General features: G+C 36.9%; 1 protein-coding gene across 3 annotated transcripts in view; it reads left to right on the top strand.

Annotated features, from left to right (window-relative positions):
* Positions 1 to 20,832, top strand: part of LOC149563836 (cycloartenol-C-24-methyltransferase-like) — a 42,907-nt gene that overhangs the window by 15,278 nt on the left and 6,797 nt on the right. For all 3 annotated transcript variants that reach the window (XM_089826965.1, XM_089826964.1, XM_089826966.1), the window contains 7 exons: positions 5,561 to 5,615; positions 5,927 to 5,974; positions 6,154 to 6,237; positions 6,429 to 6,545; positions 6,660 to 6,743; positions 8,372 to 8,497; positions 8,613 to 8,710. In XM_089826965.1, the coding sequence (XP_089683091.1) occupies positions 5,561 to 5,615; positions 5,927 to 5,974; positions 6,154 to 6,237; positions 6,429 to 6,545; positions 6,660 to 6,743; positions 8,372 to 8,497; positions 8,613 to 8,710 (612 nt within the window). The remainder of the gene's footprint in view (positions 1 to 5,560; positions 5,616 to 5,926; positions 5,975 to 6,153; positions 6,238 to 6,428; positions 6,546 to 6,659; positions 6,744 to 8,371; positions 8,498 to 8,612; positions 8,711 to 20,832) is intronic.

Below are 20,832 nucleotides of genomic sequence, written 5' to 3'. Positions count from 1 at the left end.
TTTCCTTTATGTTTGGAGAAATTCTTGCAGGAAAAGAAGATTGGTACTTTACACATGCTACCAAATATTGAGTAGACTCAATCTTATGATAGTAGCTTCAAAGAAGGTGTGGTCTAGAACTCATTAGTCATTTGATGATTAGGCTAGGTAAAGTGAGGCTCTTGAAGCGAATATCTTTGATAATTGAGATTGAGTATTCTTCTATATTAAGAGGGAGTCTAGAAATATGTGTGTGATTGCATGATTTTGATTGGCCTACCCCTGTGTACATCATGAGGAAGTGACAACTTGTCACTAGAAAGTTAGAAGATTGATATTAGATTCAGAGGGAGTTTGACAATTTACCTTAGGTATTCTTGGACGAAGAGAGCTTCAAAGGGAGCAGCCAGATGATTTGGCTTCCCAGATTCTTTGTTTAGAGGGAGAATTTTGAGGTGCAATTCCTTGTTAATGAGTTCTTCTCTACGAAAGAAAAGTTTGAGGTGAAATTCCTTGTAATGCATTCTTCTCTATGAGAGAGAAGTTTAAGGTGAAAGCCCTTGTTCCAACCTTTAGGAGCAGCTATGGTTTATCCACCCTCTAACATGGTTCATGGTGGGTTTCATGTGAGTTTCTACATGATTTTGTTGGAAAACATCATGAGGGGTAATCTTTCATTGATGTTTGTGTTGTGAGGTCGCTACTGTAAGGTGATGATCTTAACAATGGCTTGACCTATTATCATGATGGACTACATTAAGTTATTGTCCCAAAATGTTCCAAAGATTATGATAACGAATGTATCATGATAGAGTACATTAAGTCGATGTCTCGAAATGTGTCAGAGATCATGATACTACATTTGTTGTTCTTGAGTTTTTGATCTATTATCTTGATAGTCTACATTAACTTGTTGTCCCAGAATGTGCCGGAGATCATGATAACTAATGTATCATGATAGACTACATTAAGTTGATGTACTAGAGTGTGTCGGAGATCGTGATACTTATCATAATGGAGACTACTTTGTTGTCCCTAAGATCAAGGTTGTTATTTGATAGACCGCATTTAGTTTTGTCCCAGAGTGTGTTGGAAATTGGATAACTCATATCTTTCTAGGATATGATATTCTTGTTAATAGGCATCTTGGTGTTGATGCTAGTGCTCATATCACAAGAATGTGAGATGGATAATATTTCTCAAAATCAGATCACCATTTTTTTGAGATGATCATATTGATCAAATCCTCCCTTGAGATCATGATACTCATCATGATGGACTACATCAAGTTGTTGTCCTTGAGATCATGACTGTTATTTGATAGATTACATTAAGTTGTTGTCCTGGAGTGTGCTGGAGATCAGAGAACCCATATCCATCTAGGATATAACATATTCTTTTGGTAGGCATCGTGATCATGATGCTAGTGCACATACCAAGAGAATATAAGTATGATGAATATCATATAATTGATATTTCTTGCTGAATCATATTTCAGATGATATCAAAAGATAACATCTAAGTTGATGGATATATGTTGATATCCTTAAATATGCCATTCCAAGAATATCATATTGAGATGATATCTTTCTATATGCTTGAGAGCATAACGTATTCTATAACAATTCTCCTTAGCTAAGAGAGAGTGTTAATGTTGTAGCTTTAGTTGGATTGAATTGGCCTAGAGATAATCCTTCTATGGATTTTGGTTAATCATTAATTAGACAAACCCTCATATATCTACTTATATATTTATTATATATTATTATATATGTAATATGTAATTATATTTTATATAGATATGTTATATATTAATGTTAATATTATCTAATGGATGTAATTACCGTAGAGACATGTCTCTTCTATGCATTTTTATATAACATTCAATTTGCATTTGGAACATAGAAATATGGTAGTGCTATTACATTTGCAGAAAACAATCCGACAAACTTAACATGGACTTCCATTAGAACTTTTTGTATCTAGGGTATTCTTCCTTGAAGTAGAAGAATGAATTCACCAGTATTTTGCCGAACTTGAATATGTGCGCACTACTGTCCCTTTTGATCTTTATCATGTTCTCCATCATTTGATTGTGCAGCCAACCGCTTAGGTTAAGCTTGATTTTCTCTTTTATGATCCCTTGTGCTTCGTACATCGCTCCTCTAGGCACACTATTTATCCTGCTCGAATGGTAAAGCCTGTGTGCAATCACCCTTGTTGCTAACTGCACTTTATCATTTGTAACACTATTCAATGAGCACATTTTGCCATTGTGATGGCATCCAGTTAATTTTGCCACTGCTGTTGGCTTGTGCTTACGAGTGGTCAATTCTACTCTAGTTTTGTTGAACGCCATAACTCTCTCAATCACTTCCTTCGTGATCTTGTAGGGCTTATCAAGTCACATATACACATCGTGCACTCTACTTAGCACGAATCTTACCCATTCCTCCTTGAAGAAGTTAGGAGTGTCCCATTATGCCCCTTACGTTTGTGCTTTGCATGATTGGTTCATAAACAAGTGGCTCTCCTTTTTGTCCATCGACCAATTCAATATCATACAGATCATGAGATTGTTCTTGTGCCATTGTAAGATTTAGCTTTGAAATGATCTCTCCTTACATGATTTGTTGCATTGGACTAGTTCTAGGGTTACAAAGTGACTAGTAGTTTCTCGCTCAGATTCGTACAAAGATTGCTCTTTTGGTAACTAGGGTTTTGTGAACAAAAGCTCTCTAGATCTCAAGATTGCAAAAGTGATATTTGCATAATGATATTTCCATTTATAGATTCGGTTGAAAAGTAACGTTGAGGTCCTAACAATAACCTTATCTCTTACCCGCCTCTACCTTTGTGCATTAAATGCTTTTTGACAAGTCACCCATTGGTCAAATTTTGGAGACAACCTGTTTGTACTTTTTCGGTGAATCATGTCACCTTTTCAATGCATCACTTGTTGTGACTTACTGATTTGAATATGGGGACTGATGCAAAATTGTCTTTTGCTTGCCTTACCCCTCTTAAACTTTGGTAGCTTAACTTGATTGGGAAGTCTCACCACTTGTCGATGAGCTTATTGCTTCTCCAATCTTTACTCCAATATCCTCCAACCTTTTCTTGGTCAATATTATGGAAAAGTCTTTGTTGGCTTGCTCAAAATCAATGGCCTTGTCTTTTCCTTTGTTATCATTGTGTTGCTGTTTGGGTTTGCACTTATCCAACAATCCTTGGCAATATGACTTTTCATATGACATTTGTAGCATGTCCTCCTTATGTTGTTCCATGGTCCAACATAGTTCTGATGATTTGTGTCCAACTTGCAATGGGATGCCAGGTGACCATCATTACCATATTACAAAGTAATTGGTAAATACTTGTTATTAACAGAGACCGAGAGGTCATTATATACAAAAGAATGGAATGATGTTTCCTTAGGAAGCAATCGTAAAGAATAGAAACATTCTATTCTAGTTGAAAGAAAGCTAAAAAAGCTACAACTAACTAAAGCTAACTAATTCCGTCTTCAACCAGTTGTCGTATGTAGTGACAATGAACATCTACATGCTTGGTTCGTTCATGGAGGATTGGATTTTGGGCTAACTTGATAATGCCTTTGTTATCAACAAACAGAGTAGTCGCTCTGGCTGGTGACATCTGCATATCCCCAAGAATTCGACGAAGCCAAACATCTTCACATCTTGCCATAATAGTCTCTTTGTATTCGGCCGCTGTAGAGGAGAGAGAAACTGCCTACTACTTCTTACTGGTCCATGTGACTGCACCGGATCCCAAACTGAACATATATCTAGAAGTTGACTTTTGATCATCAACAAAGCCTTCCTAATTTGAATTTGTGAACCCACCGAGTCTAGGATTAGACCTTCAAGAATACAACAGTCCATATCAGAAGTGCCCTTCACATAACGAAGCACACGCTTTGTGGCCATTCAATGATTAGCCTTAGGAGCAGTCATAAAGCGTGAGATATAGCTGATTGTGAAGCTGATGTCAGGCCTAGTAGCAGAGAGGTAGATGAAGCTGCCTACTAGTTGCCTGTATATAGTATCATCAATGATAGTAGAATCGGCTTGACTGATAACTTGATACCTTTCTCCATGGTTGTAGATGCAAATTTGCAATCTTGCATACAGAATTTGTCTAATACAGCCTTGACATATTTGGACTGAGAGATGAATATACTAGAAGACTGTTGCCAAACTTCAACACCTAGGCAATAATGGTGGGGTTTCATGTGCAAAAATAGTCAACACTCCTGGTCCTTTGTGTGCAATTGAGCTTTAGAGGTTGTAAAACCAAATTATTTTCAGTCTCACCAACTTGTCAGGATTTTCAAAGTGCACTGAAAGTCAACTCTCCACTTTTATGCTATTGGTATTTATATGTGTGACCAGTTCAAGGTGCAAAAATAGTTGATTTTCCATGACCTTAGAGTAGTTGGGGATTCCATATTCAAGTAAAGTTTTAGCATCACATCATGAGTATGGCATGGGGAGAATACTGCAAAGAGTTATTGAGTTTGGATTTACATCTACCAATGAAATTTCTGTAAAAAACTCTATTGTAAGCAAAAGCTCGTTCTGTGCATATTGAATAACAATTGCATTCCACAATCCTGCATCTTGTTGAGACATTTCTGTCAAACAACTCGTGGCCTTTCTATATGTTTCCACATTTGGCAAACATGTCTGTCAAGACATTATGAGCCATGATATCGAACAATGATCCTATTCCAGTATTCTTTCACCATTATCTATAACCAGTTCCAATACTCTCATTCTGTTTACTTTTGCTTTTTCAAAATTGCAGACCTGGGAAGTAACATTGCAGAAACCATAAATGTTCATGACCACCAGTTTCCTACTTCACTGCACCATCAGACTTTTAGATGTCTTGTGCAGACCACACGTTTGCTTCAGAGGGCTCAAATTTTATGTAGGTTATGACCAAGTTTTCATTACAACACATTTATAGCCATTTTTATTATATAGCTGATGGCGGCCTATTGATAATGTGAAACAAAATTTTGTTTGATACCTTTTTTCCATTATGAATTGCTTTACAATTCAAAGTTAAGCTAAACTTAATCATTCTGGCGAGTATATTCTATACTCTGATTGGTGAAACAATATAAAGATTCTTGCTGCTGTTGTTTGGGCAATGAAAGGAAGTTCTGTAACCCCTAATTTTATGCCAGGGTTTTTTCATAAAATGTCATTTGAACTTTGCTTCAAGAGGAAAGACAGAATATATTATCCTGTTTCTAACACCATTGTAGATTATGTAGGCCTAAAATGAAGAATAAACTCGAAACAAGCAAACTGGTACAATATATTGGTAATTTATAAAACTAGATTCTCAATAATACAGAATTAAAACCATAGCGTTATTTGTTTTTCCTTTTTTCTTTGACAAATTATTCTTGTCTTTTGCTCTAGTACTTACTATTCATGGGAGAAAATTTATATACACTATGGTTAATTTTCTTAATAGCATCCAAAACATCTATACTTAAATCGGAGAATTATCTAACCTCATTACTCTGTGACTTTGTATGTAGTTGCAGTTCGGTAACAGGCCTGAACAATAATGCTTACCAAATAGCAAGAGGAACAGTAAGTTGCCTCTATAAATAGTCTCATTTGGGCATACAATGTTTTGAAATGAATGCTTCAGCTTTACTTTTTTAATTAAAAATCTCTTCTGTCCTCTGTAAATTGCCTGTCTATCTTTATGGTTTTCAACTTCTCACCATATATTTATTGTGGAATGTTCACTATGTGATTTCCACGCACTTGCAGCTTTGTATTAACAAGAATGTGCTGGAAAATTAAGTGACACCATTCTTGTTTTGTTTAATACTTGGTGCACCATACCAATTTATTTTTAAGTGTGCTTGCACTTACCCCTTCTTTTTTATTTCCAGGAATTGAACAAGCTTTGTGGACTGGATAAAACCTGTGGTTTTGTGAAGGTAGATAGTTTTTCACTTATTAGTTTCAGTACATCTTAGGAGTTCAACTAAATAAAAAGATGTGGAAACGTAAAAGTGCTTGAAGTTTGCCCATTACTTATTAACTAAATTGTTTTCTATCAATGTTCCGGCCATGAGTATATTTGTTGAAGAATCGATTTTTGATATTTAATTTATAGGGAGATTTCATGAAGATGCCTTTTGAAAATGATTCTTTTGATGCAATATATGCAATTGAGGCTACTTGTCATGCCCCAGATGCGGTAAGTATGTAAAGTTAATCAGCTAATCAAGATTTGCAATTTTTTCATTTTGCAATTATGGATTTCCATGAAGTTATTTTGTAACTGTTTGAAAAGATCATATTGCTGTCTCGTGCTTTTTATGGTATTCTATATTTCTCTCGTATGCCTTATTCTCAATACTCACAAACATTATGCAACTGGTGAATAAGATTGGCTGCTATAAAGAGATAAAAAGAGTACTTAAGCCTGGACAGCTATTTGCAGCATATGAGTGGTGTATGACTGGTTCTTTTGATCCAAAGAATGAAGAACACCAGAAGATTAAGGTTTGGACCCCTCCCAAATCAAGTTTCTCTGTGCTATAAATCATGACAGGTCATATACAGTTCTAGAATTAGTTACTTTCCTGACTTTTTGTTTTCATGAATAATAAATGACAGGCAGAGATTGAACTTGGGGATGGACTTCCCGACATCCGCACCACAAGTCAATGTCTAGAAGCTCTAAAGTATGCTGGATTTGAGGTATATTATACGATATTTGTTTATTCCATAAGCAAAAGCATAATTAGGTATCTAGACCAGGTGGTTACTGTAGAGTGAGAAACTGGCTTACAAGGACTTTTAGTGATCTCTGATCGTGGTGGTCCATTTCAACTTGTTTCCACTAGTGGAACTCAAAGTTTCATATTTCGTGACATGTTCTTATATCTTTAGTTCATGGACTATAATTATTCTCAGCGAAATATAAAACCAACCTCAATATCGTGGACTGCGGCCAAATTTTAAAAAAATAGTTATAATTTTCCTTCCCTCTGCGAACTTGTTTAAATGGTGGATGAGTTCTCTTTTTTTTTTCTTGGCTTCCTCATTGTTTTGAAAGTGTTTAGATTTAGCAGGAGTATTATGTTCAGATTTGTGATGTGGAAAGCTTTTTCACATTCAAAACTTTTATAAGAATTCTTAGGTATGATAGCCGTGCATTTTTCAAGGCTTATAGTAGGTCTTCTCTGGAGCTTATACAAGTGACAGAGTAAGATAATGGTAGACTTAAACAACTTCTCTTTTCTCTTGGTATTATGCTTTAGTGCATTGGTCATTCTTCTTCTTCATTATATTGTTATTTGTATTCTCATTTCAGTAATATTCTTTTTACTTTTATTGTTGTTGTTTTACTCTCTCCGTCTCTGTACACACACACACACACACATTTTATGTTGTATATCAGCATATAGACATTAAACTAGTTGTACAGATCCAATATTCTGCTGCATGTTGCTAACACTTACATGCTCATTCATTCTTTTTTTTCTCCTAATCTCAGTGTAGAATGCCAATCAATTTCCCCAGCAGCTGATATTTCTGCAAGGCATCAGTTTGTTTCCCTTTCTTTGTTTGGTCTGCTACCATCATATCCTTTAAGTTTAGATTAATGGAGATATTTTCTGGAGAAAACTCCAGATTTGATGACTTTTCCCTCATATACTTATGGTATGTAAAGAATTAAGAAATAGGTCATTATGCTTTAGATGGAATTCTATACTTGCTAGATGAAGTTCAAAAGCTAGGACTTATGGATTGCATGATTCCACGCAAGTATTGCCATCAACAAAAAATGGTTGTTAACATTGTCACAAATTTGCAATTAATGGATTTTAAACTTGCAAGTAGTTTCTGAGGTTTTGTCACTTGTTGGTCTATCAAACTATTTGTTTACCCAACAAAAGTTGCAGCTAGATACCCAATCTTCAACAATCCTAATCTTGAGAATTAGATTAGAGATAAAATTGCATATTTATATGTCAAAAAGGTATTTACAACCACAAAATATGGTTTATCATCAAGATGAATGACCAGATAATAGAAGAAGACAGCTTACATAGGTAACCATTGCAATGAAGAGTAGGTCTCCCTAATCAGTGCTATACCATTCCTTTAAAATTGTGGCTATTAAACAATTGGTAAAGCAATTAAAAGGAGGTATAATAATTTCATAACCTAACTGCGAGATTTTTTATCATGTACCTATAAAATACAATTTGTTTCCTAGAGAATATTATTTGCTTTCTCTGGCTTATTGTCAGAGGAAAATGATTAACTTTTATGATATAAAAATATAGTGTATTGCTAATAAGGTATACATTTTCTTGCAGGTTCTATTTGAAGAAGACCTTGCAGTCTCATCGCCAGTACCATGGTATTTACCATTGGATACAAGTCATTTTTCTCTCAGTAGTTTTCGTTTGACATCCTTTGGACGCTTTCTGACAAGAAATATGGTAGGTTAAATATCTGTTTCTTTCTTTGACAGTTTTATTGACTTTCATTTTCAATATACACAGGCACATAGATGCCCTTTATGAATTTATATTTTTGGTTTGCAATTTTTTACAGGTCAGAATATTTGAATTTTTGAGAATAGCACCAGAAGGAAGCCAAAGAGTATCTGCATTTCTGGAGAAGGCTGCAGAAGGCCTTGTCAGTGGGGGCAGGTTAGCTTTAATGATAAAATTTTGAGCATAAAGTAACATAGCATTGATTGTGTGAGGCACTACTATCACTGTGAAAGACCCAATAATATGTTCTTGAGAGCTCATAAAATTGTTGACAAAAAGTCTCAATAAATATGTGGAGATTAGAATACAAGAGCATTTGACAAGGAGCATATCATTTAGATGAAATTAGAAGTTGTGAGGGTAGAAGTCTAATGGTTTCCAGCTTTCCATGGTGAACCAGATTGTTGATATTAGAGAATGGTGATTCAGAGTCCAATTCAATAATCACAATGAATTGTCCAAATATTTTAGAGTAGCTTCAAGGACCCAAGCCTTGCATAATAAAAAGTTAAAAACTTAACAATTTTACAGCCTCTGAATATGTTTGTAGCAATAAAAAAGAAGAGCTGCAGAATGAGAAGAAACAATTTGACAATTTGAGTATGATTTGAACTGGTTTATATGTGGTTCGTATTGATACAAGTGAAAATTAGGGAAAATGAGAAATAAACAAGAAGCTTTATCAAATCACAACTTTGATCTCAGCAATAAACCCACTAGCTTACAGGGGAATAATCATTGATGCAACTTTTGGAAAGGAAATTTCCCTATTTGGCAAGAAATGGTCTGATTATGATTCATTGTTGTACCTTAGAATTAGTGCAATTTGTTTTAGACATGCCAAAGTGGCTCCAAAATATTAAAACCTTGAGAGAAGCTTGCCAAGATTACATTGCACAATTGCAAGTGGACACGAATTTAGATAAAACATATTTCAGAAATTCAAATAATAGCTACTCTGTCTTCACGAATTTGTTCAACTTGGCAAGAACTGAATGATAGTAGTCTTTGAGGAAAAGATAGAACCATAAATGTACTCCAGTTCAAAGAACAATTGATTTCTGTGCTCTGAAAGGTTTTTTGGGTTGATTGAACACAAAATCCATATCTTTAACAATTATTTAATTTTATACAAATCTATATTTATACAAATCTGATATCTCTTTCTTGCTTCTACAATTGTTTATGGAATAGTTCTTACCTTTTCCCACTATGGGAAAACTTTCAACTATGATCGAACACTTTGAAATACATTTATACACTCACATATAGCTGCAGGAAGGAAAATATATCATATACAATTTTCCAATGGAACTGCTAATAAGTCAATCCCTTGAAAATGATTTGAAGACAATTTGGAATATGTCAGAACTATGCAGTCTACACAGAAAATATATAGAAAAATAGTAAACTATTACTGAAGGATATAGCCAAAGATAAAAAGAAAATAATTAATACCCATGTGTCAACCAAATTGCAACGAGTGAATGCTGAAGGTATCTGAGATTGAAACAAGACATGGAAAAACACCTTACAACCAAGAAAATGTCTTTTTCAGCTGAAAGATGTTGAAGGTGGAACATGAAACTGCTAATTTTGGTCTGCAATAGTAGTCTGGCATTCTTGATGTATTGACTAATTCCATTCTATTTCTTCCATCATTAAATGCCACTGAACTGCCTTCTTTATCATCTTCCACTTTTTCAAAAAATTCCGATTGGTCAAGGGTGGAGAGACCAGTTATGAGAACATATTTAGTCAATTTTAGAGCTTCCAAGTGGATGCAATGTGTGGCAGAGGTTTACTAAGATGTCAACCATAGCAAAGATTTTTGTAATCTTCCTGTCTTCCCATTTTTGCCCATTTGCTGTTTGCTTAAAGTCAGAATGCATTGTCAAATCAGATATGTGATACTTAGAATGCCATAGTAAGGCTTGTTAGTGCCCATATTTGTAGACCTCAAAATTGAGAAAAAGGGTTAAATATGTGTTTGCTTTGTTTCCTTAACAATGTTTGTCCATCATAAATATAAAATATCTGATTTGAGATACAATGACTGGGCATTCTCTTGTCACCAGTTGCCAAAATGTGCTCTTTTGCATTTTCCATGACCCCCTCCTGTGGTTAAGTTGCGAAAAGTATTAGAGGTTTCTGAATCCAGGTACTTTCAAAACCACAGTTGGCACTTCATGCCTTAGTTTTGACCTGGAATGAAATCCCCAACATTGTCTTTGTGGTGGTTTTTGGTGCTTAAGTGTCATATACCCATTTTAATTAATTTAGTTTAGAGGAGATATTAGCCCATTTTCTTGGGATAAGGTATGGAGATTGGGAAATAATCATGTTTAAAATTTGATAATTTGGACCTGAATCATTACTATTTGTCATTTTTTTCCTATTATAAAGTAGGTTGTCACATGTACAAGACTGTTACATATTCATACCAGCATTCAGCTGCTTATATCCTGTCATATTCGATCAGTTTACACTAGATATCACACTATCTAAGATATACATTCAGACTTACATGCTATACATCAATTTTTGCATCAAAATATACATAGCTGATCTCCATACATACATTCAGACTTACATGCTATACAACAACTTTTGCATCAAAATATCAAAATATACAAAATTGATCTCCATATATATCATCCCTGAAGAGTATCATGAATCCTATCAACCCAAGCCACCCATCCAAGAGCTCCTTCCATCCAGCTCAGGACACTTGTTGACAATCTGCTCAGCATATGGATGATCCAGTACTTCACTACAAGGTCAGGCTCAGCTGAAACAGAAGCTACAGGTACAGCAATTAAAGGGACAGCATCAAACACCAGAGGGGAATGCTGCTGCTCTCTCTCTCTCTCTCTCTCTTTCTCTATGTGCTGGTTAATTACCCCATGAAGTTCTGTAGACCCACTTCAAATGGCGTTCTTTCATTACTAATTCTGCTCGAAGTAGAGCCACAGGAGATCTCCCATCTGAATACTCTCTCTATCCCTGAATGAAGAAGTTTCTCAAACTTGCTTCTATTCATTCTCAAGGCGACAGAAACCTGCAAGTTAATGTCAATAAAAATGAGTCTCTGCAGAGACTCAGTAAGGTACCTATTATTGCCACTAAACAAGTAACTATTCCTATGCTCCAAATAAGCCACAGTATTTCAACATATAAGCCAGACTCTGTTAGTGTAAATAATTAATAACTATTTACAATTTACTTAAGTTTACTTAGGTTAATGCATTATTAGTTGTCATGTAGACACCTAGGAGTATGCGTACTCATATGAGTTGTCCTATTGACAACACTGGAGTTAGCAACTTATTTAATCATATGGTGTCTACAACATCTCTTCACGAGATACATCTTGTTATGCTTATCCTCTCATTGTTGCACATACATTCATGCACAAGGGAGGATAATCCACTTCTAATGACATGTGCTTAGTTGTCATGCTTATCACTTTGCTGATTCCTAGTCATTATAGATGCCTTTATATACAGACACTTCTAGTGTGTATTTATCAATTATTCATTCTCATATTGTTATTATGATCATACATCATTGGTCCATATTGTGCTAAGTTCTTGAGCTTCTTGATCTTGGTGTCATTTTGCCCTAAGGCAAATTTTTACATGGTATCAGAGCAAAGGGAGCTTCATTTTCATAGCCACTGGAGACCATTTTTGCTTCACTTCTCGGAGGATCATGATTCAGATTTGGAATATTTGCAGTTATTGGGAGCGTCTAGAGCCAAAGCGAACCTCACCATTGCATTCGGAGCATTGATTCGGTGAATTTTGACTATAAATTTGCCTACCCTAGGCTATAGTCAAAATTGAGGCAATTTTTTTTTGCAAATCGGAATCCAAAGGCCCGATTTGCAGAATTAGTATGATCTCTTCAGATCTGTGCATTTAATTTTCGGATCTGCATTTTTTATTTGCGTCTTTGCAATTATTTTTTCAGATTTACATTATTTTTTCCGAATTTTTTTTGAGCATCAGGCCTGTAGGAGAGCAATTTTTGTAGGCAAACCGGGCGATCAAACCTTGGTGCCTGCGGCCAGTATATTCCACATCAATTGGCTTTCACAACCGCGGCTAGCATGTCATCCAATCGGTGACAGATATCGGCCACAACATACCAACGTTCACCTCACATACTGACATTTACAACATACTGGCGAAACCACCGCGGTGGATCTCACATAATTCCTGTTGTCGCCAAGCCACTTCAAACTCCGTGTCACTGCGGATCTATATAATATTGTTTTGTACAACCCAGTGCATGTGGGATTAATATCCCACCGCCCTCGTCGGCTTCACCTATTACCAGTGGCAAACAACTACCACTGATCTCCAATGCTGGCACCACCTCCTACGCCGCCTGAGCTTCCGCTGGCACCATCTTTGTCGTCAGCCACTTAGTTGCCCCCATCGTCATCTGACATGACTGCCACGGAAGCGTACGATCAGACATGTCAGCTACCCAATCAGTGCCTCCGTATGCACAATCGACCGCCACATCAAATCTGCCACATTAGTCGTACGATCAGAGACGCCAGCATCTGTACAGACCGTACTTCCACTAAAGCGGCTGGCCTTTTTTTAACTGACGTCACCATTTCACAGTCTTAAAATTGACGGTTGTCTAACCGTCACAAGTAGGACATTGTACTATTGTGACGGTTGTTTGGACGTCAAATTTAATCCAGCAGTTTTCTGACGTCATCAAGGCAGACCCCACACCATATGCAGTTTTGATTTTATAGTCCAACTTTGGGAGACCAGATCTTAGTCATCCGGAGTCTAAGTCAGGTGCAATTTTCTTTTATTTGGGCTAGAATTTCCTGAACTTTTCAATGGTGCTATTATTTTTTGGTTTCAGTGCACGGATTTGTCAGAAAATTCAATTTTTGGCGATTGTACTTGTCCAATCTTGCATTTTGCAACTTCAAATGCTTCGTACGGGGTCATTTGGACACATTTTCAGGTTTTGTCTTTTTGTAAGTGCATAATTTTCGTCTACTTTCCAAATCTGCAATTAGATTATAGGCTTGTGTGGACAGAAATACCACTTTCAGAAATAGGTCCTTTTAGCATTGTATTGCTTTGATCAAATTTCAAAATTGTTATTTGAGCTACATTCCTTAGTACTAGATTTGAACTCCAAGAGGAGGTTGTAAATAGCAAAATCAAAAGTTCACTTTGGCGTAAATTGGCAAGTGGCTATTGTAATCACACTGCGTATAAAGTGCCTAAAGCATTCATTGGGGGGGGGGTTCGATTGAGTGAAAAGGGGGGGTGTCTCTTGGTGTTGTGTTCCTCTTTTCGTGCTGTTATCTTTCTTTCCTTGCATTATGGGAAACATTAAGGTTCCAAAATTAACACCACATAACTATGCCACATGGTCAGTTAAAAAATGTTGTGAATTAATGAATGAAGAAGTTTCTCAATATGCAAATGGATCTTTTCCAAAACCAACAGGTGATCAAATATCTCAAAGTGAAATTCATGCTTGGGAAACAACAGATAGGAAAGCCCTAGGACTCATTAGGTTAGGGGTTGATGACAAGATCCTTTATCAGATCATAAAATATAATACATCCAAGGAAACTTGGGATGCTCTTAAAAACCTATACGGGAAAGTGACTGAGGAGGATGTCTACAAGATTGAAGATGAGCTTATCTCCCTAGATCCTAAGAGCTTTGATTCTATCTAGGATTTTATCATTAAGGCGAATGAGTTGAGAACAAAACTTAATGATTGTGGTAGTCCCATTAAAGATGAATGGTTGATTTATCTAATTCATAATAAGCTGCCATTAGAATATTCCACATTTGTCTCTTCTTTCAACACCACAAAAACTACCTTAGGGACCTCTTATAAGAAAATCACTTTTGATGACTATGCTCTGTTGTTAGAGGATGAACAAGCTAAGTTAATAACAATGGGGATTGTCAAGTCTTCAAAGTCTAAGGTATTGGTGGCTAACAATGAGAGCTCTAAAAGTTCAACTGGTGAAAGTTCAAATAAAGGCAAGGGCAAAAAAAACTGGAAAGATAACAAACAAGGGGACACAAAAAAGTCACCTCCAACATCAAATCAACAAGAAGGCAAGTCTTCTCCTAATACCAACAAAAAGGGGGACAATAATCAGGAAAAGAAAAAGTGTGCCTATTGTAAAAGAACTGGTCATGATGAACATCAGTGTTATCACAAACAGATTGATGAATTGAAAAACATCATGAAGAAACACAATGATTCATTGCCTAATTCTTATAAGAAGAAAGGGTCTTCATCTTCAGATTCTAAGAGCAAAGGGCAAGCTTTACTCACAAACACTATCAGTCAGAGAGAATGGATTATTGACTCAGGTGCCACACATCACATGAGTGCTTCAAAGAGAGATTTTTCTTCAATGACACCTTCAGAGGTACTTCACATCTTTGTAGGGGATGATACTAAAGTGGAAGTTGAAGGAAAAGGTGAAGTTGAGATGGAAAGTGGAGTGTTCAAGGATGTTCTCTATGTTCAACCTTCTTTCAGTCCACCAAATCACTCACTATGGAGGTGGAAACAAGGTTGAATTTCTTCCAGATTTAGTTGTTGCGAAAAGCATCAAAGATGATTCTATGATTGCAATAGGTGAAGCTAAACATGATTCAAGGCTTTACACTTTCTCTTCCTTTGTGCCTAAATCTAATGCACAAGCCTTGTTAATGCATTCAAATACAGAAAGCAAACTGTGGCATGAGAGGTTTGGACATCTCAACTACAGGTATCTTCAACAGCTTAGCAGCAAGAACATGGTTCATGGTCTACCTCAAGTCTAGTTTTCAGAAGGTGTTTGTTCAGGTTGCACACTCGGGAAGCACCCAAAAAAAATGTTTGACAAGGGCAAGTCTTGGAGAGCACAATGTGTTCTTGAACTAGTTCATAGTGATGTGGCAGGCCCATTTCTAGTGCCATCATTTGGAAAGTCTCGCTATGCACTCACCTTCATTGATGACTACTCTCACTATACTTGGGTATTCTTCATGGCTCATAAGAGTGAAGTGTTTGAACGATTTCTTAGCTTCAAGGCTCAAGTAGAAAAGCAGTCAGAGAAAGCCATCAAAGTCCTTCGAACAGATAATGGAGGGGAGTATGCGAACTCAAGACTTATAGATTTTTGTACTCAAGAGGGAATTGACTTTCAGCATTCAGTACCATACATGCCACAATAGAATGGTGTTGCCGAAAGGAAGAACAGAACCCTCAAGGAAATGACCACTTGCATGCTACTACATAAGTCTCTTGATCAAGTCTTTTGGGCTGAAGCAATGAATTGTGCTAATTACATCTAGAATAGAAGTCCACATAAAGCTTTGGATGGTGTAACTCCTTTTGAAGCTTGGATTGGAAGGAAACCTTCTGTAAAGCACTTTAGAGTCTTTGGTTGTCCAACATGGGCACAAATACCTCCACGGAAACACAAGGCATTGAAACCTCAAAGTAAACCTTGCATCTTTTTTGGATACGCGGACTCTCATAAAGCCTACAAGTTGATGGATCCAGAGACACATGACATTTTCTATGAGAGGAGTGTACACTTTGAAGAAAGTTGTCCCAGCTTTACTTCTTCAACTCCTCCTTCCTCCTTCATTGAAGAAAGTGATAGTGATGACAGTGACTTGGAAGATGTTTGTTCATGAGTCAAATAGAGGCATCAGCCAGAAGAGGTTGAGGATATCCCTTCTACATCTTCTTCCACAAGACCTAAATGGGCTCAGCAGACATTGGATGCGGCAGGACCATTGGCAAAGAATCCTTCAGATACTAGGAGGACAAGATCACAACACAACTCACTCCCTCATGCTTATATAGCAGTTGCTTTTGATCCTCAATCATTCAAAGGAGCTTCAAGAATTCCAGAATGGGGTAAAGCAATGGAGGAAGAATATGATTCTCTTATGAGAAATGACACATGGGACTTAGTCTCTCATCGTAAGGGAAGAAAATTGGTTTGGTGTAAGTGGATCTATCAGACCAAGTTTGCAGCAGATGGAAGTGTTGATAAGCATAAGGCAAGACTTGTTGCAAAAGGTTTCTCTCAGGTACCTAGCATTGACTACACTGAGAACTTTGCACCAATTGCAAAAATGAACTCCATTCGTTTGACACTAGCTATAGCTGCAGCTTAAAAATGGGTTGTTCATTAGATGGATGTGAAGAGCGCATTTTTGAATGGTGATTTTCATGAGGAGATTTATATGGAGCAACTACAGGGGTTCATTCAGGATTCTACTTTGGCTTGCAAGTTGAAAAAGTCTATCTATGGACTAAAACAAGCTCCCATAGCTTGGTCTGCCAAGATGGATTCTTTCCTTCTCTCGGCAGGGTTCACCAGATGTCATTTCGATTTGAATGTCTACATTCTTCAGTGGGATGATTCTCACTTGCTACTTGTGCTTTATGTTGATGACTTGATCATTACAGGGAGTACAACATCCATCATTGATAGTGTCAAGGCTACTTTGTAGGACAAATTTTCGATGACAGACTTGGGTCTACTTCATTATTTCCTTGGTATTGAGATACATCAGTCTTCATTAGGGATCACATTATGCTCTTGATCTACTTGCTCGATTTCGCATGAGTGACTGCAAGATTGCATTTACTCCATTTCTTTCAGGTGTTAAGTTAGAAGCTAAGTGTTCCACTCCACTTGTTATGCTACTTTGTATAGACGGTTGGAAGTCTCATTTACTTGACACATACACGCCCTGACATATCCTTTGCAGTTGGCATGGTTTCTAGCTTCATGCAAGAGCCACATGAACTTCACTGGAAGGTAGTCAAATGCATCTTGCACTATATCCAGGGTACATATACATATGGGATATGCTATGCAGCTGGTACTAGACTATAGTTAGTGGGTTATATAGACTCAGACTATGTAGGAGATCTTGATTCTCGCAAATGCACTTCAGGATACATGTTTCATCTTGGTTTTGGCCCCATTTGGTGGCAGAGTCAAAAGTAGAACACTATTGCTTTTTCATCGACTGAGGCTGAGTATTGAGGAGTTGTCAATGCGGCTACAGAGGCTATTTGGTTACAACAAATTCAGAAGGAGTTTGGTTTCGACATACCTAGACCCATAGTCATTCATTGTGATAATCAGTGCCATTGAAATCTCGAAACATCCAGTGCAACGTCAACACACAAAACACATTGAGGTTCATATGCACTACATTAGAGAGCTAATTCATTAGCAAGTCATTGCATTGCAGTATTGTCCTATAGAGCAGCAGATTGCCGACATCTTCACCAAGCCTTTCACTGAGGTCAAGTGTCTTCACTTGTGAGATCTCTTGGGGGTGCGGGATTTTTCACCGGGGGGGTCACATGACTCGTCTTTTCTTTATTGTACATATCTCTCTTTTTGGGGGAGGGTTTTTCCCATGAGGTTTTCCCTCTTTCTCCGGTTTCAAAGAGATTGCATTGCATTGCATAGCATTGTATGTACAACATTGCATTTGTACATGGGTACCTAACATGGCCTTGTAGTTGGAACCCATCATGCATTTTCATCATAGCTTTTGTGAGCTTAAGTGCATTCCCCTAAGTTGCACTTAAGGGGGGGTGTTAGTGTAAATAATTAATTACTATTTACACTTTACTTAAGTTTACTTAGGTTAATGCATTATTAGTTGTCATGTAGACACCTAGGAGTATGTGTACTCATATGAATTGTCTTGTTGACAACACTGGAGTTAGCAACTTATTTAAGCACATGGTGTCTACAACATCTCTTCACGAGATACACCTTGTTATGCTGCTTATATCAAATTTATATGCTGCTTACATTATGTACAGATATGCTGCTTATACCTGTTGGTGTTTACAACATCTCTTCACGAGATACACCTTTTTATGTTACATATTCATACCAGCATTCAGCTGCTTATATCCTGTCATATTCGATCAGTTTACACTAGATATCACACTATCTAAGATATACATTCAGACTTACATGCTATACATCAATTTTTGCATCAAAATATACATAGCTGATCTCCATACATACATTCAGACTTACATGCTATACAACAACTTTTGCATCAAAATATTAAAATATACAAAATTGATCTCCATGTATATCATCCCTGAAGAGTATCATGAATCTTATCAACCCAAGCCACCCAACCAAGAGCTCCTTCCATTCAGCTCAGGACACTTGTTGACAATCTGCTCAGCATATGGATGATCCAGTACTTCACTACAAGGTCAGGCTCAGCTGAAACAGAAGCCACAGGTACAGCAATTAAAGGGACAGCATCAAACACCAGAGGGGAATGCTGCTGCTCTCTTTCTCTCTCTCTCTCTCTCTCTCTCTATGTGCTGGTTAATTACCCCATGAAGTTCTGTAGACCCACTTCAAATGGTGTTCTTTCATTACTAATTCTGCTCGAAGTAAAGCCACAGGAGATCTCCCATCTGAATACTCTCTCTGTCCCTGAATGAAGAAGTCTCTCAAACTTGCTTCTATTCATTCTCAAGGTGACAGAAACCTGCAAGTTAATGTCAATAAAAACAGTCTCCGCAGAGACTCAATAAGGTACCTATTATTGCCACTAAACAAGTAAATATTCCTATGCTTCCAAATAAGCCACAGTATTTCAACATATAAGCCAGACTCTGTTAGTGTAAATAATTAATAACTATTTACAATTTACTTAAGTTTACTTAGGTTAATGCATTATTAGTTGTCATGTAGACACCTAGGAGTATGTGTACTCATGTGAGTTGTCTTGTTGACAACACTGGAGTTAACAACTTATTTAAGCACATGGTGTCTACAACATCTCTTCACGAGATACATCTTGTTATGCTTATCCTCTCATTGTTGCACATACATTCATGCGCAATGGAGGATAATTCACTTCCGGTGGACGTGTGCTTAGTTGTCATGCTTATCACTTTGCTGACTCCTGGTCATTCTAGATGCCTTTATATACAGGCACTTCTAGTGTGTATTTATCAATTATTCATTCTCATATTGTTATTATGATCATATATCATTGGTCCATATCGTGCTAAGCTCTTGAGCTTCTTGATCTTGGTGTCATTTTTCCCTAAGGCAAATTCTTACACAGACCAAAGGAAATTCAAATGTCTCATAAGCCCATCAATAGTACCAGATAGCACCTCACAAATACAAACATTTCTATTATAAGAAAAGCCAAATAAAGCCCAGATTTCTTTAGCAAAGAGCAATCAAAAGAGATGTGTCTCATAGCTTCAGGGACCCTACTGATAGAGCATTTACCCAAGCCCCTGCAGGTAGCCAGACTGGCAATCTGTGTAGGAGAAAGAGCTAAAAGAAGAATCTTTTCTTAGATTCTACCTTTTATGCTAGAGCTCATCAAGGATTTTGTGCCAAGCAGAATTTTCCTTATTTAGGTTACAAACTTTATGTAGGTGCCCACATAGTCTTTATTAACCAAGTATGAATAAATAGTTTTAGCCCTGATTGTATGTACAAACCTCAATTCATCAATGGTACACCTTCTGGGAAGTGAAAGTATCTGACAAGCATCCCTGAGGACAGAGTAGGTCCTCCACTGAGTGTTGGGAAGGGAAAACTTATTTTGAATCTCTAACTACCCTAGCAGTGCCCCATCCTGAATAATATCATTTAATGTATTGATGCCCTGAGAGGCCCAGGCCTTAGTAGAGCAACCCTGCAGGTGTGCCAATCTCTTATAACCATGTTTCAGACTTCTAAATCAACCTTTCCCCACCTCTAGTATTGTCAGAAGCAATGGGGTTATTAGAACATAGGAAAGGACTCATATATTCCTAGCTTTTCCAAATGGACTTAAAAACATCAGAAAAAGTGCCCAGAAATCAAGTGACCCATCTGTAGACCTGTCTGCAAAGATCCTTTCGTAAAGATCCTTTAAGTGGTACACCTCTCATAATATTATTCCTTAAAACCTTCAAAGGTTCATTGGCAACAAGAGATTTACAGATCCATTCAGCAGCAAGAGCTATCCCTCACATCCTTAAATCCGTCAGACCCATACCACCTTTCTGCTTACCCACAGTACACCACTTATTATTATTTCTCATTTTTGACAAAATGTGTCAAGTAATTATTTTAATATTAATAAATTTGAAATATTTTTTCAATGAAGGGCATTATGAGCTTTGTAACCTTTTGGTTGAGGTAGCAATCTATTATTAGTACATTGTTTGATAGTTTTTATGACAATTTG

This window comes from Cupressus sempervirens, chromosome 4, assembly GCF_028749045.1.
Source record: "Cupressus sempervirens isolate cs-2001-9-10 chromosome 4, ASM2874904v1, whole genome shotgun sequence".
Classification (NCBI taxonomy): Eukaryota; Viridiplantae; Streptophyta; class Pinopsida; order Cupressales; family Cupressaceae; genus Cupressus; species Cupressus sempervirens.
This window is presented reverse-complemented; position numbering and strand designations above follow the sequence as displayed.